The 23,492-nt window shown below is 51.7% G+C and overlaps 6 protein-coding genes across 6 annotated transcripts; 5 read left to right on the plus strand and 1 right to left on the minus strand.

Annotated features, from left to right (window-relative positions):
• Positions 1 to 478: 478 nt before the first annotated feature.
• On the plus strand, positions 479 to 934 carry QC764_0068440 (uncharacterized protein; the record flags this gene model as incomplete). Its single annotated transcript, XM_062940609.1, has 2 exons — positions 479 to 567; positions 629 to 934. The coding sequence occupies exons 1-2, from the start codon at positions 490 to 492 to the stop codon at positions 932 to 934; spliced, it is 384 nt and encodes a 127-aa protein (XP_062800681.1). The 5' UTR covers positions 479 to 489.
• A 446-nt stretch (positions 935 to 1,380) lies between these two features.
• Positions 1,381 to 2,039, plus strand: QC764_407280 (uncharacterized protein; the record flags this gene model as incomplete). Its single annotated transcript, XM_062947019.1, has 2 exons — positions 1,381 to 1,583; positions 1,640 to 2,039. 2 exons carry the CDS (start codon positions 1,381 to 1,383, stop codon positions 2,037 to 2,039), a joined length of 603 nt encoding a protein of 200 aa, XP_062800682.1.
• A 1,804-nt stretch (positions 2,040 to 3,843) lies between these two features.
• QC764_407270 (uncharacterized protein) lies at positions 3,844 to 5,673 on the plus strand (the record flags this gene model as incomplete). The annotated part of the gene is given in 4 exon segments (XM_062947018.1): positions 3,844 to 3,999; positions 4,052 to 4,207; positions 4,258 to 5,539; positions 5,547 to 5,673. Coding segments are annotated over 3 exon segments (1,581 nt in total). The 3' UTR covers positions 5,527 to 5,539; positions 5,547 to 5,673.
• Positions 5,674 to 5,967: 294 nt separating this feature from the next.
• On the plus strand, positions 5,968 to 12,357 carry MLP1 (the record flags this gene model as incomplete). Its single annotated transcript, XM_062947017.1, has 3 exons — positions 5,968 to 6,400; positions 6,464 to 11,722; positions 11,783 to 12,357. The coding sequence occupies exons 1-3, from the start codon at positions 6,118 to 6,120 to the stop codon at positions 12,355 to 12,357; spliced, it is 6,117 nt and encodes a 2,038-aa protein (XP_062800684.1). The 5' UTR covers positions 5,968 to 6,117.
• Positions 12,358 to 13,778: 1,421 nt separating this feature from the next.
• QC764_407255 (uncharacterized protein) lies at positions 13,779 to 14,270 on the plus strand (the record flags this gene model as incomplete). Its single annotated transcript, XM_062947016.1, has 1 exon — positions 13,779 to 14,270. The coding sequence occupies one exon, from the start codon at positions 13,779 to 13,781 to the stop codon at positions 14,268 to 14,270; it is 492 nt and encodes a 163-aa protein (XP_062800685.1).
• Positions 14,271 to 16,197: 1,927 nt separating this feature from the next.
• Positions 16,198 to 17,040, minus strand: QC764_407253 (uncharacterized protein). Its single transcript, XM_062947015.1, has 2 exons — positions 16,891 to 17,040; positions 16,198 to 16,833 (listed from the first exon to the last, which is right to left on the minus strand). Exons 1-2 carry the CDS (start codon positions 16,955 to 16,957, stop codon positions 16,202 to 16,204), a joined length of 699 nt encoding a protein of 232 aa, XP_062800686.1. The 5' UTR covers positions 16,958 to 17,040; the 3' UTR covers positions 16,198 to 16,201.
• Between the last annotated feature and the right edge of the window lie 6,452 nt (positions 17,041 to 23,492).

Consider the following 23,492-nt stretch of genomic DNA (forward strand, 5'->3'; position numbering starts at 1 on the left):
TTGTGCTTTGGGATGATGCTATTGATTCTGACTCTTCTGGGGGTATAAACGCGAGGGAGTATGTGGAAGTGTCGAAGCGGTATGTGAGGTGGTGTTTACTTCGGGAGGGGGAGGAGGAACCGGACGCGCCGACGAAGGTTTGTGAGTTGATGAAGAGTGCTGGGGGGAGGTTGAGGGGGGTGAATGGGTGGGGGGAGGGGATGTGAGGAGGCTGTGGGGGGTGTTGGAGTTTTATATGGATGGTTGTTTGGTGGAATATCGTGTTAGGATGTCGGGAACAACGGTTGCCGAGTTGAGGTTATTGGGGGATGAAGTAGGGGAGCAGGAGTTTTGGGCTTGGAGGACGGGGACGAGTGGGGTGGGGGCTTTTTGTTTGATGGGGCGGGTGATGAATGGGGGTGAGGGGTTATCGGGGGAGGTTTGGGGGTGGGAGGAGGTTAGGGGGATGGAGATGATGGTTATCAAGTCTTTTGTTGTGTGAGTTTTGAGATGTGGGATGGATCAAGAGTGGGAAGGCTAATGATTGGGGCTAGGGTGAATGAGCTGTTTTCGTTGAAGAAGGAATTGGTGAGTGGAGAGGGTGCTTGGATGGGTCGAGAAAAGGTTGCTGATATGAGATGTTGAGCAGAAAGATGGTGCGGCTATGAATTTGGTATCGATAGCTATGCACGACCGGAACCGTGATCTCGCGGGTGCTGTGGGGGGGATTTTGGGAGACTATGGGCATTGGGGCTGTGAGTTTCGGGATCTCGCTACTCGTTTCCGAGCAAGAGCGAAAGAAGAGCATGGAGATGAGGTTATGGAGATGGTCGAGAAGACCATCGAGGCCTACGAGGCGGTTGTGACGGCTATACTGGAATTTTCGGTCCAGAGCCCAAGGTACGGCATAAAACAGTACCAGAGGGAAGATGGGTATTTTGAGATACCTCTATAGGTAGTGAAGTGTAGAACAAGTGTCTCGGCCCGGCATCTTGGCGGTCCCAACCCGGCGGGCCGGATCGGTTCCGCTTGCTCCCGCTCCGCAACGGAGGACCGGTCCGACCATCGGGTGCTTTTCTGTGAGATATCAAAACAGCTACGCAGAACAAAACAAACCATCAGGCTTTTGCAACAGAAACAAAATCAGGTCCCAACGCATATCTCGCCAGAATTTGCATCCTTGACATCAAATAACTGTCCTTCTCCACGCTGTTGCACAACATCTGGACGGATTGCGTCATGGCAGACTTTCATTATTCGCTAGGATCCCACGGGGAAGGGCTCCACAATTGTCCACGCATTATCCTCACTCAGCTTCACCGTCGACTTACAAATCCAGTATAAAACCGCCTTCTGCCGACCTTCTAGAATATCGATCGTGTTCTCTACACTCAATTGCAAATGTCAGAGACATCAGAACAGAAAATGGCAGACGCACTCGAATGGAACTACACATCACCCTTGGCGGGGTATGAGAACGCCCCTCCTCTTCCCGATGAGCGCACCGATGACGGCAAGAGCTATGTCAACAACCAGACGGGTGTGAAGAGCGTGGCATACGAAAGGTTCATTGAGCCGTTGGATAACGGTCGACGGGGTGGTTTGTAAGTTCTCTTTCTGTTCCCTCACCATGACCCACCTCATCACTCACTATCCCCAGCGACATTCATGTCTATTACTTCCAAAACAACCCTCAACAAACCCAATATGCGAGAGAGCTCTGGCAGAGAATCCGGCATGAATTCCCAGAACTACGTATCTATACCTTCTGGGACCGCCCCGTGGGACCGCATCCGGTCGCTATGTTTGAGGTGAACTTGTTCACTCCTGCACAGTTTGGAGCCTTCATTCCGTGGCTAGCGATTTGGAGAGGGCCTCTGTCCGTGTTGGTGCACCCCAACACTACTCACGAGGATGACGTACCACATGAGTTGGAGAGGGAGCTGAAGAATCATACCGAGAGGGCGATTTGGCTGGGGGAGAGGATTCCGCTTGACGTGGGAAGATTCAAGAGTTTGGTGGCGGCATTCAAGAGAGCAGAAAGTAATAAGGGGGAGTAAGCGGTGTTGTAAGGAGCGAGGTTGGATATTTTGACGAACTGAACGACTGTTGGTTATGTTATGATGATCTTGGGTTAGGTTTTAGGGAATGGGACAAAAATAACCATGGCTTGCAGGTTGAGGGCTTGCAGATACGGTGCTCCTGCCATTTCTCTAAGCGCGGGTATTGCCGACTGTGCTCTTGCAGAAATCCGATCTCTTCAGCTGCTGAAGAGTTCCCATCCGCTCGATGTTGCACCAGCTTTGGCTTCTCAAAGATTCCTTCTATCGGCGTCAATTTCCCCCGCAGCTGACAGGCAAAGATCGACACGCTCATGCATGGGGAAACTGGGGTCTTTTGGGCATCTCAACTCACACAGCAGCAGCCTTCCCAACAGCTCAGTGGAAACCTCATTTCGAACAGAATAATCACCAAGACCAGATGTCATGATGTCTTCTCTTGGAACACAGACTATTTTCATCCGCAATCGAAAAGTTGAGCCCAAAGCTCAAGCCACACATTTTCCCATGTCTTATCGCTTCCCGCCCGATCCCCCATTGGGCTGCCGCCTTTTCGGACCTCGTCTCCCATTGGTGGCTTCGTTCAAGAGCATGAGCTTGAAGTTCGGTTTGGGCTTTTCAGCTTGCAGGGGTCTCAACACCAAACCGCCCCCTCTCCGCGGTTCACGGTACCTGCGTTGTCTGCAGTGCGAAGCCAGTCCAGTCCTTTTGAGAAAAGATGGGGAGCAGCCTGGTCCCCACGCGGCCCCCTTCCTGTAGCATTTGCTCGCTTCCCTCGTGACATGAACATGGATGGGGCAAAAGTTCTCTAATCTGGACGGTCTCCTTTTCTCTGTTTCTTTCGACCTGACCAACCGTGGTACCCGTTCGGCTGTTCACACATAGCAGAAGTCACATCTGCATGTGAGGGGATTTGGTGGCACTCTGTTGGGAGAGCATTAGCGACTCCAGCTTCCATCTTTTTGAATATACTGTCTTATCTTGTTGTCGACTATCAAGATGGGCCGCCGATATCCCCCGGCCTCGATGCTGCTCGCCCTTTTGCTCTCTCAGACAATCACGCTCGTGGTGTCACAGTCGGTTGTCTACGTGACAGACTTGACCATCTTCAACTCTCTTGTATGCGCATCTTATCTCAGCTCCCAATGAATAGGGACCATATCTGATTAACTGCGACTCACGACAGGCACCATGCGCATCATGGGCTGTGAGCTACAACATCCAGGGTCTAACGCGAAACGCCTGCCCCCAAGCCGTGACAGAGCTTCAATCGTGTGTTTGCAGCAAGAACAACAACTTCGCCTCTATAGCGTCGGATATATCCTCTAGTGTCAGGTTAACATGCGGATCAACAGCGACCGAGGACCAGTCCTCTGCGGCGACTGTCCTGAGTGCCTACTGCAACCAGGCAACACCTGTTTCGTTCCCTTCTCCAACTGCCGTGTCTGTGGCAATCACTGATATCGCTGAGATGGATCTTTTGGCCCCATGCGCAAGGACGGCCTTAAGCTATGCTGTTCGGTAAGTCTCATCGCACGTTCAACTTTCCTCGTGCTGCTTGAGGACGCTTTGCTGATGTCGTTGTGAACAGAGACCTGGTAGGCCAAATGCACAGTCTTTCTAACGCAGTTGGATACTAACGATAACCGGTGAATAGAGAGGGAAATGCCCAACAGATAACGCAGGCTATGCGAGTTGCGCGTGCTTCAAGAACCAGAACTCACTCTTGGTGAGCCAGGAAATCAACACCTCAGTCAGGCGAGCGTGCTCCTCCAACGCGGCCGATGTGTCGTCTGCCCAGGCCATGTTTGCTGGCTACTGCGGCCTGAACAACGGAACCTCGAACTTCCCCAAGCCGACAGACCCGCCTGGTGCTATGACATATTATGTCACCGACTTGCCGCAATTCCAGACGCTCGCTCCCTGTGCCGCCTCAGGACTAAGCTATGCTCTCCAAGGGGTAGGTAGATCGGATAGGACGAGACAGAACAGGTGCTGACCATGGCTGGTAGCAAACGCGAGGGCTGTGTCCTGCTGGCCCCAAAGCATTGGCCTCGTGCGCTTGCTTAAAGGAGGGGATGACACTGGAGCTCTCAAGGGAGATTACTTCAAGCGTGAAGGCATATTGCAGGTCGACAGCAACGGAGGATGTTAGCTCTGCTATCTCGGTAGGTTTTCAAAGTCCTTATAGACGACAAGCCCGCTAACATATTTGTAGGTTTACAACTACTATTGCAGTGCTGCCGAGAACAAAGTGACGGCCGCCGGGGTCACGAATTCGGTTGACCAAACATATGCAACTGGGGTTTCTGGCGGCGTCCCCAGAGCAACAGGTGGCCCGGGTAGCTCAGGAGGCGGGAGTAGTGGTGGCGATTCGAACACAGATAACAACTCCTCCAGGACTAATCTCGGCATGATCATCGGCATTGCGGCAGGTGCCATCGGAGGCATAGTTCTCCTAGGTGCTCTGATCTGGCGTCTCTGCAAGTCCTCCCGGAACCGTCGAGAACAAGAGCGTTTGGCCGCGCTGGCTGCTCCACCACCCCAACCGTCGGTCGAACCCAAGCTTGCTCCCCCAACATACCGGCCTTTTGCGAGTCCCATTGCCGCCGTCAACAAGCCAACATTTGCGTCTGACGTCGTTGCTGCTCCTCCCCCAGTGGACTCACCAGCTCCGAGCTCGACACTGCGAGTAAATTCACCTGGAAGAACAGACAACGTATCACCAATCTCGACCACAGGGCCATACTCACCCCCGCAGAACCAATCTGCGGTCCACAGCGCGCTCTTCCCGCCAACGCCAGGCACCTCAGAACTTCACGCTCAAACACCGAGCCCATACAATTCAATTTCACCACCAAACGCACCCGAACTCCACGGCCAAGCAGCTGCTTCCTCTCTCTACCCACCCATGCCGGGCACATCAGAGCTTCAATCGCAGAACACTCAACCAGTTCTCGCTTCGCCAAACCCATATCACTCCCCAGCACAGCCAAGAGCCCCAGAACTGTACGGCCAGGGAGCCCCCCAAGTCAACAGACCAGAACTCCAAGGGCAAGGAGCCATGGTGCCGCCTCCACCACATGCTCCGGAACTGTATGGTCAAGGAGCACCGATGGCCAATAGACCTGAACTTGCAGGCCAAGGGGCGATGTACCCGGGGCAACCTCACTCACAGAACATGTCGGAGCTTCAGGGGCAGGGGTCACATTTGCATAATGTGAATATGAACAGGCCGGAGCTCCAGGGTCAGGGGATGATGTTTGCTCCTCCTGCGGCGCCGGGGACGCAGGAGCTGCATGGGCAGGGGGGACAATATGGGCAGCCTCAAGGGCAGCAAGGAGGAGGGTTCCAGCCGTATCAGACTGGGTACGTGCCGCCACAGTCACAGCAACCGCCGGCGCCGACTGGGCAGGCGTCGTGGCAAGCGGGCCCTGTGCCGGGGACGTATGAGATGGATGGGGAGGCTTATCATCGGGGGAGGTGATCTGGGCTACCAGGTATAAGGTATAAGTTATTATGCGAGGAAGGCGAGGTTAGACTTTGACTATTTCAATGTGTGATATTTAGCGAACTGGGTTGATAAGTTGAATTCCATTCTATAATGAATTTTGGGATGGTTCACTGTGGTTGTTGAATTTTAAAGTGAGTGCTGCTGAGAAACCATTCAAAGACGGCCTACTTTTATCGAGCTCTTGGCGCTGTTTTTGAACAAAGAATTGGCGAGGCTGGCTGTGGTCGAACGGGCGATGCACAGACCACTCATACCAAACGCTGTGCTGTCACACACTCCACTAGGTATCCACTTTAAAGCGCGACTGGTTCCTGGCAGCAGCAGCCTTCCTCCGAAAACAGTCGAAAAAGAAGTCACCAACCACAACCCGCGACCTTTCCATTTGCATATCCGGGGAATCTGAATCAACAACACCCATCTCCCGCCGGCGACCTTCATCGACTACGACTCGCCGCCTTCGATTGGCCCCTCTTTCTCGACCGGTCTTAACCACGGGCGGATTTAAACCAACAAAGCTCCTTCTATGCGCTGAGAACCAGGGCAAACACGCGAGCAGGAAACACCATGGCCGCGGCCGAGGTGGACTTAGGGTACTTGTCGGCCAACGCCGGCATCCCAGAGCTCGACCTCAACACAGTCGTCACCGCGCCGACCCCAGAGCTTGTCACCTCCATCCTCCAAGCTGTCCTCACCAAGCTACGCGACTTGGAGCAAGAGAAATTCCAGCTCGAGATTGAACTGGAAGGCGCTATCCGGGGTTCGGAATCGCGCTGCGAGCAATTCAAGGCGACCTCCGAGAAGGCACTGAAGGAGGTGGAAGAGCTTCGACAGAAGCTGCAGAGTGAAGGTTTGTTTGCGCGCTGTTCAGCTGCCAGATAGGCTGAGCTTGGCTGACAATTTGAAACACCAGAATCTTCGAGACGATCAATCGAAAATGAGCTCCAGGCCCTGAAATCATCCGGATCAGCATCGCAGTCCGAAATTGACACATTGCGCGCTCGTATTGCTTCCCTCGAGACATCGAACCGCGAGACACTGGCCATCGTCGACTCCAAGACAACCGCCAATGCCACCCTTGCTGAAGAGCTCCAGAAGCAGCATCAGAAGATTCTGAAGCTTAACTCGGAGATCTCTTCGCTAAATCAGTCTGTCCAATCGGCTCAGACAGCCGCGAACTCGGCCAAATACCGGGAAGAGGCACTCAAACAGGAGCTTGAACTTGCTAAGAAGAACAACGAGTGGTATGATGCCGAACTCAAGACAAAGGCCGCCGAGAGCCTCAAGTTCCGAAAGGAGAAGGGCGCTCGTATTGCCGAGCTCCAACGAATGAACGAGGATGCGAACTCGACCATCGAATCGCTCACTCGGTCTGAACAACAGCTGCGGAAGAGGTTGGATGAAGCTCAATCAAAGGCGGAGGAGGCTTTGAGCAAGGTCCAGCAGCTTCAAGAGTCCAATTCCCGTGCCGAAGAGAGCTTCAGGCAGGAGCTTGAGTCCCAGAAGCGTCTCGTCGACCTCAAGGATCAACAATCAGAGACTCACCGCGAAAGGCTAAAGGAGGTAACGGATCGTCTGGAGCAGGTCAAGGACGACCATGCTGAGGAGATGCGCCGTGTGCGCCGGGAACTTGAGCAGGCGAAACAAGATCTCACCCAAGCAGAGCAGCAAACACAGAACCTGCAGGCCGAGATCGATCGTTTGCGCGTGTCCGTCGTCGAATCCGAACAGTCTCATGGCGAAGCGCCGCAAACTCCAAGGGCCAATGGTTCTTTTATGGTTCGGCCTGGATCTCCATTCGGCACGCCACTCTCGGTTCGCGGCAAGCGTGCTACGGATACTCTGGAGGAACTTCTCAAGGTCAAGGCTCAACTCACGACTGAACAGCGCAAGAACCAAAAGCTTCAGCAGGATCTCGACGACGTGCTTGGTATGCTGGAGGCTAAGGCGCCAGAGTTGGAGGAGACCTTGGCTCAAAATGAGGAGCTCAAGGCCGATTTGGACAAGTACACCGAACTGTCGCAACAAGCATGGGAAACAGCCGAGGCGGCCAAGAAGGCCCAGCGTAAAGCTGAGGCTACTGTCGCATCCATCCAAGCAGAGAACAAGATCTTCCGTGCTCAGGTCCGTGACCTCGGCACCCAGGTTCACGTCCTTGTCTTCAACGCCCATGCCCAGGAGAAGGGCATGGATATGTTGACTCCGGACGAACAAGAACAGTTTGAACGGATGCAGCGTGGAGAGATCAGCGAGAACGCACTTGAGGATATGTCCGACACTCACCGCTTTATCACAGAAAGGTTTGTGGTCTTCAAGAACATTGCTGAGCTCCAGCAAAAGAACGAGGAGCTTCTCAGAATTACTCGCGAGCTCGCCAACAAGATGGAGGATGAGGAAGCAAACACCAAGGCACGGGAAGAGGCCTTGGAGCTGGAGAACCCGCAGGAACTGCACAATACCATTCGCCAACTTCAAGAAGAGATCCAGACTCTTTTGGTCAAGTCCAGGAGCTACGTTCAAGAACGTGACATGTTCCGTCGGATGCTGCAGCAAAAGGCCGACTCTGCTGAAATCAGACAAGCCCTTGGTATCGCCGGGGACGGTGGGCGTGAGGTGCTTGCTAGCATTGAGCAACCTGCTCAAACCGACGACAATCTTGTGCAGGCCTTTAGGGATCTGCAAGCTCAGTACGACGCATACCGGGCCGACCAGTCTGCTGACAGAAACGCCCTCAAAGATCAGATCCAGAAGCTCTCCTCCGAGAAGGCCTCTCTTCAGAGCGAGATTTCACGCGTCTCCAGCCAGCTTACTCTTGCTGCCGAACGCTATAGCATTCTTGAGTCTAACTTCAAGGCCCTTCAAACCGAGAAGCAGGAGATCCAGAAGAGGAATCAATCTTTGTCGGAGTCTGCTGCCAAGCAAGACTTGCGGACGCAGCAGGTGGCTGAGGATCTCGTTGAGGCTCGCGGGCTTGTCGAAAGCTTGAGGAGCGAGAACGCCAATCTGAAGGCTGAAAAGACATTGTGGAAGACAATTCAGGAAAGGCTTAGCGGCGACAACGAAAGCCTTGCGCAGGAGAAGACCAGACTTAACAATCTTTTGTCAAACCAGCAATCGCTACTTAATGAACGGGAGCTTAGCGAGTCGGAAACCAAGCGCAGGCTTCAGGGCCAAATCGATGCCTTGGATGCCGAACTTACCACAACCAAGCGAAAGCTTTCAGAAGAGACAGATGAAGGACGCAGGCTTCAACAGCGGAAGGAATACGACGCTCAACAAGCCCAGAAGCGCATCGACGAACTCCTAAGCGCCATTTCACAAGTCAAGCAGGACAATGCCCAACTCAAGACAAGTCGCGACCATCTTCAGGCTCGTGTGAGCGAGCTGGAGATTGAGGTCAGGAACGCCCAAGAGCGTGCCGAGAGGCTTCGTCCTCTGCCGACTCCCCGACCAGGGACGATACACGACCAGGGCGGTATCAGTGCCGAGGCTCAGGAGCGCATTGATGAGCTGGACAACGAGGTTCAGGATCTCAAGAACCAGTTGGATTTGGTCAATATGCAGTTGGAGAATGCCAAGGAGGAGGCCGAGCGATACAAGACACATGGCCAATCCCTTGAGGACGAGCTGAACACTCTGCTCGAGACTCAACAGGAATTCACGGCGGAGTGGGAGAAGGACGCGAATGCTAAGGTGAGCACAATCACCGAGTTGGAGCAGCGCGTGGAGGCTCTCACGTTGGAGCTCGGTGCTTCGAATAACGAGCTTAACAAGCTTCGCGATTCGCAAGCCGATGTCGCGCGGAAATCGGAGGAGAAGGAGCGCATTCTCAACAGTGAGATTGCCCGGCTCAAGAGCGAGGAGGAGAAATACAGGGAAATCGCCAAGTATCATCAACAGGATCTGCGCACTCAACAGGAGATCACCGTCAAGGCTCAACAAGAGTACGAGTACGAGTTGGTCAAGCACGCTGAGGCCGCCAAGGCCCTGCAAGATATTCGGACAAAGTTCAACGAGCTCAAGATCGAGTCTGGCAAGTGGAAGGCTGAAGCTGAGTCGGCTAAACTGGCCCTGCGCCAGAGCGAACAATCCTGGGAGGAACGCAAGGTACAACTTGAGCAGGAGATCACTGAGATCAAGGCTAGAAAAGAAGACGCCGCGGCGCAGAACAAGCTTTTACACCAGCAACTCGACAGTGTCACTGCCCAGATTGCCGCCCTTCAGCAGAACCGCGCGGACAGTGCTGGTGATGTCTCCGCTGGCGCGATCGCCGACACCGCTACCGAAGGCCTCAGAGAGCTCAACAACTACCTGCGCCGCGAAAAGGAGATTCTGGAAGTGCAGTACGACATTAAGCTGCAGGAGGCCAAACGTTTACAGCAACAGCTGGATTACTCGCAATCGCAACTCGATGAGACACGTCTCAAGCTTGACCAGGAGCGTAGATCCAACTCGGATAGCTCACGCAACTCGGCTACGCACAAGGAGATTATGGATAAACTCACTGAGCTCAACATGATCCGCGAAAGCAATGTCACCCTGCGCAACGAGAACCAACGTACCCAGGCTCAGCTTGAACGCAAGACACAAAAGATTGAGGAGCTGGAGGCCAAGATCCAGCCTCTTGAGGCTCGCATCTCGGAGCTTGACTTTGACCGCAACTTCAAGGAGCAAGAAATCAAGCAGCTCCAGGAAGCCCGGGATAGCCTGCAGAAGAGAATTGAGTCTATTCTCAGCAAGTATGGCCAGTCTGATCCTCAGGAGGTTGAGCAGCTCAAGGCCACGATCATGGAGCTTGAGACGGAGCGTGACGCTCTCAAGGCTTCGGGGCAGGCTTTGCAGGAGAGGCTCAAGGAGGCCGAGCAAACGTTGGAAACCAAGTCGAACGAGTGGAAGGCCCTCAGAGAGAAGTTTGCAGAGGACTTCAAGGGACGCTATAAGGCCATGAAGACGGCGCGCGATGAGGCTATTAACGACAAGGCTGTGCTGCAGGAGACGATTGACGGCCTCAACGCACGCTTGGCGGGCGTCGAGCAGGAGCTTACTACGACGAAACAAGAGTTGGCCAGCGTGACAGAGAAGAAGAAGGAGCTTGAGCAAAAGGTTGTGGCTCCAGCACCAGTGGCTGCTGCCCCGGTTTCAGTATTCTCGCAGCCAACCGAAAACGGCGACAATTCCGAACTGGTTGCACAACTCAATCAGCAGCTCGAGAGCCTCAAGTCAGAACTGGAGGCTGTCAAGGCCGACAAGGCTGCCACCGATGCTCAAATTCAACAACTGCAGACGGAGCTCGCGACTGCTGTATCTGAGCGCGATCAGGCTAGGGCTGCTGCCTCTGGTGGTGATGTCACAATGGAAGACGGCCCTTCTGCGGCCCCTGTTGGCAGCCTCACTGATGAGGAGCGCAAGGCTTTGGAGGAGAAGATCGCTGCCGCCGAGGCCAAGGCTGCTGAATTCGAGCAGAAGGCCAAGGAGTTAGAGGAGCAATCCGACGCCATCGTTCGCACCCGGTCCGAAAAGATGAAGACAGCCCTTAACAAGAAACTGCAGGAGTCCAAGGAGAACCTGGAAAAGCAGGCTCAGGAGGAGAAAGCCAAACTAGAGGCCGAGTACCAATTGAAGTTGCAGCAGGAAATCGCTATTGTCAAGGCTGAACAGGTTACCTCGGCACCGCCCCAAAATGGCGTTCCATCTACACCGGTCAAGCCGGCTGGTGAGCTACCACCAGCAACACCAGTCGTTGGTACTCCTGGCTTCGACATTGCGAACATTAGTGAGAGCCAAGTCCGCAGCTTTATTGCTAACAATACTGTTGTGGCCAACATTGTCAAGTCCAATGTGAAGAAATTGGTGGAGAAGGCAAAGGAGGCTACTGAGGCCTCGCTCAAGGCTGAATATGAGCAAAAGATTGCCACCGCCAAGGAACAGGCGTCTGCGCTGACCGAGAAGAAATCAGCTCTGCGTCTTAACATGCTCGACAGGCAACACAAGACTGCGCAGGCCAAGGTTCAGATTGTTGAGACGGCTGCGAAGGAGACACCTCAGCGTCCTGTTGTGGAAGTCTGGGAGATTGCAAAGGACGCGAAGCCTCCGGCGCCAGCTCCTACGCCTACTCCGGCCCCTGCGGCTCCCGCTGCGGCTGCATCTGCGACGGCACAAGCTGCTCCTGCTGGTATGTTTCTTATCGATGCCGTCGACGTTTTGCGAAGACAAGATGCTAACACCACAGTAGCCACCCCAACGGAGGAGAAACCTAAACCTCCAGCTCCTCAGATTCCCAAGCCAGCATCCACAGGCATCCCAGCACCTGGCTCAGCAATCCCAGCTCCATCGACAGGTCCCGCCCTTGCCCAAAAAGCAACTACCACCACCCCAGCGCCGAGCAATTTGCCTGTGGTCAACCCCTTCGGTCAGCCAGCTCCAGCTGCGCAAGCCCAGCCTGTTCAACCTCAACAGCAACAACAACAACAAATCCCACAGCCAGCAGTTAGAACTGGTATCCCATTGCCCAGAGGTGGCGCTGCCGCTGGCCGCGGAGGAAGGGGAGGTGTTTACCAGGCTCCGGGACGTGGTGGACCAGGTGCTCATCGCGGAAGGGGTGGGTTTCAGGGTAGGGGAGGCGCAGCGGCTGCTGGCAATGCTGGCCACTTGAACCCTGCTGCGGGAGAGTTCAACCCGAACCCATCGGCTGGTAACAAGAGACCGAGGAATGATAGCGAGGTTGGGAGTGGGGAGCGGGGGGGGAAGAGGCCTAGGGGAGGGGGGAATGTTGGTGGTGGTGCTGGCGCTGGTGGCCAGCAACAATAGTATTATTGCGGTGGGCGGCTGGGGTATTATTGAGTCCTTCGAAGGGGTTTGGGGAACTTGTGTTGGGGATTGGGAAAGGGAAGGGGAGGAAACCTGTATTATTTTCTTTGCACTTTTTTTTTTAACATGGGAATGGGGTCACAGGGAAAATTTTGGGAGAATGAGGAGTGGAGGGGTGTGATGATGGTTTAATGCATGTTTTGCTGTGAAATGGGATGTTGTGATATTGATGAGGATAGGGAAAAGAGCAACTTTTTTTTTAGTTGCATATTGTTTAACTTGGATGACTGTAGTGATGGTTTGTTTGTTTTTCTGTTGTGTTGAAGGAGTCAGGGGTAGCATGTCAACCCTAACCCGCGACTGAGTCAGTCCATCATGTAAGTCGCCTTCCTGATTGGGATCGTAGGTAGGCTGTGCAACAGTGTTTTGATGAAGATTAGGTAAATCCAGATATGATGCGCTCATTCATGCTAGTGATTAGCTTTGTGAGATGATTGGGTCAAGTAAGAAGTTTACGAGCGGGCGAATGTCAGCGTAACGTTGTGATGAATGCCAGGGGTTGAGTAAGAAGGTCACATAAGCTTGGTGTCAGCATGAGGCTTGGCTTGGGGGGTTTGGACACGAGGTTTAATGAGGCAACCTTGGGGGAATGACTGACTTAAGAGGGGAATATATCCAGTGTTGGATTCCATTGTGGGCATGTTTATCGTTGTTGTTGTTGTTGTTGTTGTTGTTGTTGTTTTTTTCTCACTCACTCTCGCTTGCGTCTCACTTCTTGTCGCTCACTATGATATATCAACACCATGGGCTGGGCAAAGGGATTATTAGACTATCAAAGCAGCAACCCCCTCACATCACCACAAGACAAGAACCAGTATTTTCAGCATCAGACATCCCCTCCCTCTGTCAAGACACATGCCGTAACGTCAACCCCCGACCTTCCTCCCCATTCCCCGCTAACCCTGTCCCCAGTCCAAGCCTACACCAAAACACAACAAACAGGCAAACAACCTCTCCTCTGCCAAAGCCCCGGCTCAGACTTTAGAGCCCTGCACTCCAACTGCAAAACGTGCTGCGCCCGCTACGTGTCCAACGTTGACTCGCTCGAACGGGCGAATAAAGCGCTGTACGAAAAGTTTGGGACGTATCTTGACTATTGCGAGGCGTTGGACGCCTTTGCGGTGTTTACCCCTGATCCGGCGGCGGTGGGGAGTGCTGCTACGACGGGAAGGGTGTATGCGGCCACTGAGTTGGCGGTCGTGACGGCTACTTTTACGGTTACTACTCAGACTGTGGGAGTTAGGGCTACGGGGGTGGGGTTGGTGGTTGAAGGGGGGGGTGATGGGGGGCAGAAGGTTAATACGGGGGTTATTGTTGGGGTGGTTGTTGGGGCGGTGATAGCGGTGATTGTGGTTGCGGTGATGGGGGTGCTGTTTTTGAGGGGGAGGTATAAACGGCGGGTGAAGGCTCTGGGGAAGGATAGGGGCGGGAGTAGCAGTGGGGGGAGTAGTACTACTATTGGGAATGATGTTGGGGTTGTTGAGGTGGAGAACAAGGAGATGGTGATTGCAGAGCTGGATGGGACGCCGGTGGCGAAGAGGGCGGAGATGGATGTTGAGGGGGGTTATAAGGAGCTGGATGTGGAGTTTGGGTATGGGGAGTTGGACGTGATGGAGAAGAGATTGTCAGAGAAAGGGGAGAGGTACGGCGTGGATAGAGAAGAGATTAAACAAAGCAGTAACAAAGAGAGAGCTGAAAGGGAAGATGAGGAAAACGCCGATGATGCGGGCGGTATGGTTGGGAAAGAAGAGCGGATGGATCAGAATGGAGGACAAACAACGAAGAGCAAAAGGACATCAGCTGACATCGCACAAGTGGAAGAAATAACATATCAGACTATTCACGAGAGATGACAACATGAAGGTCAATATTAGATAAAAGGCGACAAGGAGATTTATAAGGCTTACTGTCCTCCAAGAAACACACAAAATCAGCATAATCTGGGAGGGAGGCTGCCTAAGTAAGTAGCAAAAAGAAATAGATATGATTTCATCTATTTTGGCAAAAGACGAAGACATACAACAACAGGGATTCCCCAGTCGTCACCGACCTGAGTACTGATCTGACCCTTAACTGCTTGATGAGGGGAGAGCGGACGGGATCCCGTATTTTCAGCTAGGTATGGTCGTATGTGATGGTTCAGTGTGAAAATGAGACTGTTGTGTACCTGGTAGCATTAGACAGATATACCCCATGAAATTTACATTTATATTGGAGGAGACATCCTGAGAGAAATCAGCACTTAGAAAGGAATATCGAGGAAAGGGAATAATCTAGAAAGCAAAGAAGGCTTTTGACATCGGACCTTACAGGACCTATGATCGAGTCCGAACACCGCAGGCATAAATCTGCCTGGCCTTGCAACCAATCCTACAACTGAAACGAGGTAGACTAACTACATAGACTTGGATTTCATTTGCGGCGGGCACCTGGACCCCACCCTATGGACTAAATCCTAGTGTTCTATCGCTATGGCTGCACTCTTTTTACTCCTAAACTTTACATAGCCTGTGAGGCTATGTTTTGGAGATGTCTGTCGATTGGTTCTGTTTTTGTAGAGTCCGAGATCTACCAAACTATGGGCTTCAGGCATATTGTGTTTGACTCTCCGCTCGGTCTTTTAAGAGACCGGCGCCCGAACTCCATTGCTGAACAAGATAGCTCAAATAACCCAACTAGATATTTTTTTGAGAGACACTTCACTAATACTATGACTCTGTCGCAAGAGAAAAAAGATACAATACCACGGTATTATCTCCAGCAATTACCATATGGCTGTTAGGCAGTTTGCGGTATGTTCATGGCCATATTGCATTGGTTTTCAGCAAGATACTGAATAACAGGATTTCCAGAAAGCGCATACAAAGAAGCCCAATCGACGACAACTTCCCCAGCATATGCAACCCAGAATCAGCATATCAAATCACCTACAAGAGCTGCGATCTCTGCTGCGCTATGAACCAGCGGTACCATGACATCGCCGAGTCGAAGGATGTGGAAGTGTATTTGGAAGAAATTTTCGGTTGCTACAACAGACACTGCCTTGACTACCAGAGCGGCGTTACAGTCACCGAGAAAATTTCCAGAACAATTACTACTGCGACATCCAAATCTACTGAGCCAGTTCTTCCCGGTCAATTTTCTACCACGGCCTAGGTCTCTGTTTCAGTTTCTGACAGCTCCATTTTCCCCGAGACAACCAACTCCGATCTTTCATCCAACGGCACCGATTTCAACAGCAGCGATAGTCCAGCCAACAGTTCTGGCTTTGGTTTACATCACATGATCGTCACTGGTTTCTGTTCTGGAGCAGCAGCGCTTCTTGTAGGTTGTCTGGTATACTGGCAGCGCCGTCGGAGAAGAAGCCAAGGGCAACACTCGGAGCACCAAGCAAAACGAAAATAAAAGGATCTAGAGAGCTCTCTTAAATGTCAGTCTATCATTGTAGATGTCAATGACAGTTCCATCAGGGATACAATCACCTTGGCTGGGTTAGACGGTAGCTCTTGGATAGAGAAAAATGGCAGTCCGCCGCCAAGAGTAGAAATGGATATTGACTCTGGGGCCTGTGAATTGGACTTGGATAATGGTCATGGCGAGATGATCGTTGAGATGAGTTTACGGGTAGGATTGAGTACAGAGAGTGGGTATGGAGAGCTGGAGGGCTCTTTGAATGGAACGAGGCCGGCGGCGTGGAACCAGGGGTGACTGGCACGGAAATGGAGGAAAGCACAGGCAAAGACTTTCGGAGTAAAGAGGAAAAACAGTGTAAAGTAGGGTAGATTCATCGGTTTCCCGCGTTCAGTTTCGAATACTCATTGGGAGGCTGAACATCCATCTCGCTGTAGCCACTTCCCAAGTCCAACTCGCAAGCCCTCTCCTCAACCTCCATCTCAGTTCTAGGATTTCCCTCTATTTCCCGTATCATAGGTGAGACCTCTGCCTTTATTTCTGAGGGCCTATCAACCTCTGCGGTGGTAGAGTGCGATTCGAGGTCTTTCTTCCTCAACTCCCGCCGTTTGCCCTTGGCCTCTTGCTCCAACAAGCGGGTGCGCTCGACCTTATCTCCAGAGCGGTTTCGATACGCAGTTACGATGCAAGCGAGAAGCAGTATCCCTCCCACCACGCCGAGAACTGTGCCAATAATATGCGCGAGAGTAAAACCGGAGCTGGATTGTGGTTCAGGTCTGTTGGCATTGGTCCCAGAGACACCATTGAAGTCATTGCAACGATTGGTGTACTCTCCAAATATGGAAACCAGCGTTGCGTTTATGCTGTTGGCTGTTTTATGGATATCGTTCGTCTGAGTTGTTGAGCAACAGACCAGACAATTCGAGTAATTGATCTGGTAGGAAGATTCGGGTTTGCAGTATTCTGGAAATGTCTCGAAGAGTCGGACTTGCTGGTAGGCTTTGTCTGTAGGTTTTCTGGTCAATTGGGGTTGAGGAACACGACTGCCGGATAAAGACATACTGCAGACCTCCCAGCATGGGGGCGGCAAATCTCGGAACTCCAATGTTATACCGTTAGGATCACTCATGATATCGAAAGGCTTTTGGAGATAGAGTGAGGAAGAATATTTGATGGGGAGTGGGCGTTAGGAAGCCGAGTGGACAATCCTGAACATACGGATACAGATGGACCATGGAGCTCACATGAATCAGCCAACCTCTATCGGTCTTCAGAGGAAGCTCAGCCCCGAAGCATTCACCGAAGACACATCGACAAGGCTAGATGCCACATGTGGGAAAGATATGATAAGGTAAGTAGCAGTGATAACAGCACGACGTTGCGTTGCAATCTAAGAGTTGGGGGCCAAGTTCACCATCGCGAATGATATATAGTAGGTAGGTAGTGCTTAGCCGGGCGAAGGGCAGCTGACGTCAGTACCTGACTGAAATATACAATTGTGGCTGCTGTAGAATCTCTCAGGGGTTTAGTGCCCGGTGCTTCATTGTACTTGCTGGTTGCAAGACTGTTAACTGGGTGAGAAAAGCCAGGAGTACTCTACAGACGAGGAAAGGAATGACGATGTATATGGAAGTTTGGATACATTAGTCTAGCACTGAGTCTATGAGGATTCTGCAGCTTTTCTCTCTTCCAAATTCTCGTTACTTCAGATGCATCTGTTCAGCTTCGAAATACCTTAGACAGCTCTACACCCTTGGTTAGTAACCGAGACAGAGAAACCTCACGTCCCTTTTCCAGACAAAGAGGCTGGGGATACCCGAGGGTTTTCAGGGCGAGGTGCTATTATTCAGGCAGGTGGATGTTGATTCCTTCCTGCTCAATATCGGTGGTCTGACTGTATCTCGTAGCCGTTTGTTCTCTGATCAAGTAATAGCCACGAACTCTAACAAACTCTATCACATACGACCACAGACAGTAGAAAGCTCGGGATCCCGTCCGCTCTCCCCTAGATAAGCTACTGATCGCCAGACTAGTACTCAGGTGGGTGACCACTGGGGAATCCCTGGTGTTGTATGTTTTTGCAATTTTTTTTGGTGTTTGTGCTCCACTTTAGGGGCGGTCAGGGGTTAGAGCTCCACATTGTACTGGTAAGTGGAGACCTTTGTCCGCCAAGTGCCTGCTGCCGCTGATGTTTGTAGCTTGCAAGCTTTGTGTTAGATATCTAGTAAAGCTGAGCTAGATGATACGTAGGTTTGAAGTTTTGAAGGTTAAACAGTTAGGAATGTGGCGTGGGGCTAGGACAACACGCTGCACCTAGATCAAGCACGCGGAGGTAACTGCCGTGAGTGTGGCAAGTGCGGAACAGATCAAGTCACCGAGATTTTACCACTAAATCATTAAGTTTCCGTAGTGATGAAAGGGATAGCATTGGTGTTTGTAGATGCGGGGCGCCTGGTGTGTAATATATCCTGCAGGCTGTCAACTACAGCCTGATATATCGGAATAGCTTTCGCTGAGTTTCTGACCTTCTTCTCAAACCTTCTACTCAAGCATGCCCCTAGTATTGTCGGTTTCGTGGGGTTCTTTACACATCCCCGACCTTAAAATCGCCTTCTGGTTTTCTTCTTTGATAAACCCAAAGCAAAAAAAAGTAAAGCTTGTTCCCTGCCCAAAATGAACTCTGAATTCAGTCAAGTCCGAACAACACACCCAAACTATGACATAAATTCGACGACTCTCAGTCCCCATGCTAACACCCAAAACGAAGCGAACGGTTTGGGGACGCTCTCCAACTCTCAACTCATAAGTGTCATTATTGGCTCGTCAGCTGCGGTCATCATAAACCAGTGTCTGGTTGCAGTGTGGTGGTGCAAATGCAGGCGTAGACGATCGGTATCGTCACACCATGCTGAAGCAAAACAGAAAGGCGGTATAGGATTAGACGTGGAAAAGAAACTGGAAACAACGATGGGTGGAGATTCGCTAGCCATCCATGAGCTGGATGGAACGCCGATACGTGAGGTAGATGGGAAACCGGGGTCTAGGGTAGAGATGGATCTTGGACATGGGGCCAGTGAAATGGATGTGATGTTTGGGTACGTGGAGTTGAGTCAGGGCTTTGGGTCTAGAAACCCTGAGACTTTTGGAAGAGGAAAAGATAATAACAAGGAGAAGGACGCATGATCTTTGCATAGGTGCCTACTTTGCCGTTAAGCTCCTTGCACTTCAGCCCGCATTTGTCAGCCATCATACTGTTCCAGAGGAGTACCCGCTTCCTCTAGGACCACAAACAGAATTAGATACAGATGAAATTTGCTGAGCTTCAACAGAATCTTGAGAGGCGCGTCGAGTAGCGCAAGGTTGCCTCAAAGCACTATGTGTAACCGCAAAAGCCAGTATTGGGGGCGCAGTATCGATGGGAATCGGGTAGACTTAGAGGACCAGTTACGTCGCTTAGACTGGATGCCTTGTTTCTTTCAATTTCTCCAACCAGTGTGAACGTTAAAGAAGGCTGCCCATGTGACCTCAGGGACTTGTGATAGTCTCCACATTAGTCAATCCTCGACAATTAATGCTACGCCCGTAGATCAAACTGATCTCAGGTGATAGATGGATCCATGTTTCTTTTCTGGGCTCATGTTTCTTATATCCTTATAGACTTGTGGTCACCAAGAATGGTATTTCTGCTGAAAGAGACACCGCGCCGCTACCTTTTTCTGTCAGAATTGGCCATCCCTTGACTTCTATAGCTTTGGTTTCCCCTCTGCAGATATGCTTTCGCTGCTAAACGACTATCAAGGGTGCCATGGAGGACTGCCTCCATGGTTCGAGACAACCAGACAGAGTTGTGTGAGAAAGCCCTGGATTGGCAACCTGGATACCTCACATGCAAGGACTGCGTTCAAAAACTGTATCCTCTCCCAAACGTTGAGATCGTTGATGTTGAGTTTAGGGCTTTCCTTGAACCATGCCTAGACCAGCTTCTCCAAGCCCAGAACACCGAGGCTCGTGGGACAAGTACTCCATTGCTGAAACAGTCTGTTCTTACTCTCAGCCCCAGCAGCATCATCACACCAACATCGACTTGGGAATCGTCCCCAGTATTTACTACCTCTCGACAGTTAACCTACTTCACAATGGCCACACAGATCCCAACAAGTACGACAGCGTCCCTTCCAGGCAAGCCAGATTTGCTTAGAAACCCCCATTATTCCCTATCATGAGCGATTGCTGACTGGGTTTATGTGAGAAATGCAACGTCATACTCCCAATCCCCAACCCAGGCCGTTTAGCGGGTTCAATCCTTGGTGCCATGCTCTTACTGTCAATCACTTCCGCGGTTTGGTTCTATTGTCGCCGGAAACAAAAAGAGGGTGCCTTTTTGTCACCCGAGAATAGATCGCAAGTCAACGAGTTACAAACAAGGGAGAGGTGGTGGAGCTAGGGCAAAGAGAAGTTGAGGGGTAGTCAGCTTTGGGCTCGGTGCATGAGTTGGATGGGCGGTCCAATTCTCTAAGAACAAACAAATGACGGCTCAAGATCGTTGAGGATATGATGGACTCGGGCATTCTATGTGACCTCACACGCAACTACTGTCATTAGGAAGCTTTCCTCAGAGCAATTCATCATGAGAGTCTATCAAAAGGGGTTCATGAGAAGCTGGCCCACTGCAAGGGGGTCGACATGTTGAGAGAATGCTGATGGAAGAGGGTATGTCAACGAACCATTCCCAAAGAAATGGGGTCCTTGGGATGCGTGTCATGTGCTGGATGTATCAGAACGGAGCTGATATCTTAACAATCCTCATCCTCTCAGCTCCATTAATTCTCAGCCACCAAAGCAAAACAGATCGCATTCCATCTGACATCGTCATTCGTTATCTAATCTTTCCACAGGTAAGGACTCATCCATGGTATGCGTGATCTCCTCTGGCGCCACCTTGACGATATATTGCATGAGGATTGCGCAAATGTTCACTGAAACTACACCCGTATCAATCACAGACTCCGGACCTCGGCACTCCTGATCGATGATGCCTTCATGGACCTCCGGTCTCGATTGGGGGAGCATGTGTATAAGAAGTCTTCTGCTCCCTACCAGGAACCACACTTTCTCCAGCCCTGGATTCTCTCAACGACAGGGTCCCGCCAGCTTCATTCTTCAGCCTTGCGGCACTTACCTGTAGTGTTTCCATTCATTGCAATCCCTGAATGCCCTGCAACGTTCAGAGCAGCTTTCCCTTGTCACGGACAGCCCAAAGCAACTTCCAACTGAATTCCAGGTTATTTTGTCCCCCCACGAGACATACAGCGACAGATGCGAGTTTCCCGCTTTTTTGCCGTCCATTTCTGCACCCACGCGGATGCCCAGCCGGATTCTATTGGCACCCCACGATGTGTCGAGATGGATACCAGTGACTACGCCTGCGACCATTTATCGACACGTCTCACAGAAAGCCAGGCATTCATCAGGGTCAAGCGTATACCCAAGTCATGAGAACCAAAACCAAGGCCTTCCGAAGAGTCCACTAACCCCGAGAAATCCATTCGTTCAAAAGAACATTTGACCAGGAATCGACTCAACAAGTTCACCCAGATTGCAATCTTTAAGGCCCCCATCCCGAGAGTCCACCCATCGAGATTCAACTGTCAACGCACGACCTAACGAGTCCGGTCCAAAGCCCAACTTGAACATCCCAACCACCCCGACGAGCGTTTACCACAGGTTCTCCAGGCCAGCCGGTGCCTACCATTGAGACCTAACACGATTTTTGCCAGCCCAGTCCTGCCCTAACAATGCTCCATCCGATCGACACCGGTCAAACCCAGTTGTATGTCAACTTAACAGCTCTCGTGCTATATCCAGCCCAGAACCATTGTCTGCCGGCCCATCTCATAAAGGCCCCCACAACCTTCCTTTCTGTTTCGGTGACTTGAGATCGAATGACCATCGACCGGATATATTTCTGCCTACAGCAACATGTGGAGATTGTTCGACTGGCATTGCTTCATAGTTCTTTTGGTTGCTCTGATTCGACGATGCCGAGATTGCGGACATGACTGACCATCCAAATCCCACGGCCGAATAAACGATTTCCACCCACCCGCCCGACGTCACGTCACCATGTCCAACTTATTTGACCCCTGAAGGGCTGATGAGGTTGACTTGTGAGTGACTCAGTGACATGGACTTGCCATTTCCGCCCGTTTCCACTCGATCCGCTGAACCCACCTCCATTCCTTGACGATGCTGATGCCGTGTCAGATGTAATTTGCCCGCGTTCATGATTTGTCCAGCTTGTTCACCCACCCGTTGATAGTGAGCCTCATTCATGCCAGGCCACTCACACCCATCCAGGTCTACCTTTCCACTTGCCCACCATTCCATCCGTGTCTTTGCGTACTCAGCATTGGTAAGCATCCGCCTTGTCGACCGAACCCTTCCATGATGGTGCCAGAACGGTGAAGTATCTGCTACTTGAGCTCCCTCCGAGTCATTTCACGGCAAGCGTCTCAAGGTCTCTACTGATGCTCGATATTACAGGCCAAAATGCGAAATGCCTTCATTGGGTAGGGCATACAAGGAGAGCAAAACAGAAGAGTAACCGACGTCAGAGACAGGAAAGAGCCAAAATCATGTGACAAGGCTGTAAAAGTCTGACATGCGTCTCCCCATTACCTTCCCGCAGCATGTCTTTCAGCAGGACAGGGGGCTTGCCGTCTGTCAGTTTGACTGATGTCGACCAGCTACGTTCTCCTATTGGATCATTCCCTCATTCTCCTTCTCATAGGGCTGAGTCTCATGTTCCAAGATGTCAGACTGCACCGTTGAACGGCTTCTCCATGTCAGCACTTGGCAGGCAAAATGTGGGGCCTGACATCTCACTGTCGATAAGATCTGTGGCAGTGGCTTATCGGAGGACTCCTACGGTATTGGGTGAATGAAGGATTGGGACCGAACAATGCTCACAACCTCGAGGTGTGCCTGATCAGATGAGGCACGAAACACCGCCCTCGCGATGATTTCCGCTGGGATTTGAGGCCATCCAGCTGGCCGTAATAGGAAGGTATGAAGGTGATCGCACAATACGAGCGAGCCACTGGTTGCAAGACTTTGACTGACGAAGCATTGCTGCTGAATAGGAGTGCAGATGTTGTGCCAAAGCAGCTTCAGACCTTGGAAACCGAAACTGAAAGGGAACAGGCCACGAAGAAGAAATTGGTAGACACACCGCTTCGAACGATGGCAGTCCTTCCTAAACAAGGCAAATGACAACATCCGGTTATCTGCATTGCCCTTTCGTCAATGCCACTCACCCCACGAGTTGCACAGTACTATACGCGTCGTCCTCAGGCTGTGTAATGTGACAGTCGTTGTTGTTGTTGTTGTTGTTTTTGTTATTGCGACTTTCATCCCCCAACGACAACCACCCCCTGGTCTCCTTGACACACATAGACGGTCGGAATAAAGTGATGATCACAGAACTCTGAAAAGGCCCTTGACCAATGGCGGCTGGGGACCCGCGGAAGGAAGGCCATGTCCCCACATTCGGGCCATCTGAAGTGGATTTATTTCGCAAGTAGGGGGATACCAGGGGGATACCAGGGGGTGAAAATGGCGATGCAGAGATCTTTCTGGGGAACGAAGAAGAACCTCGCTCGGAC

The sequence above is a fragment of the Podospora pseudoanserina genome, chromosome 4 (genome assembly GCF_035222485.1).
Source record: "Podospora pseudoanserina strain CBS 124.78 chromosome 4, whole genome shotgun sequence".
Taxonomy (NCBI): domain Eukaryota; kingdom Fungi; phylum Ascomycota; class Sordariomycetes; order Sordariales; family Podosporaceae; genus Podospora; species Podospora pseudoanserina.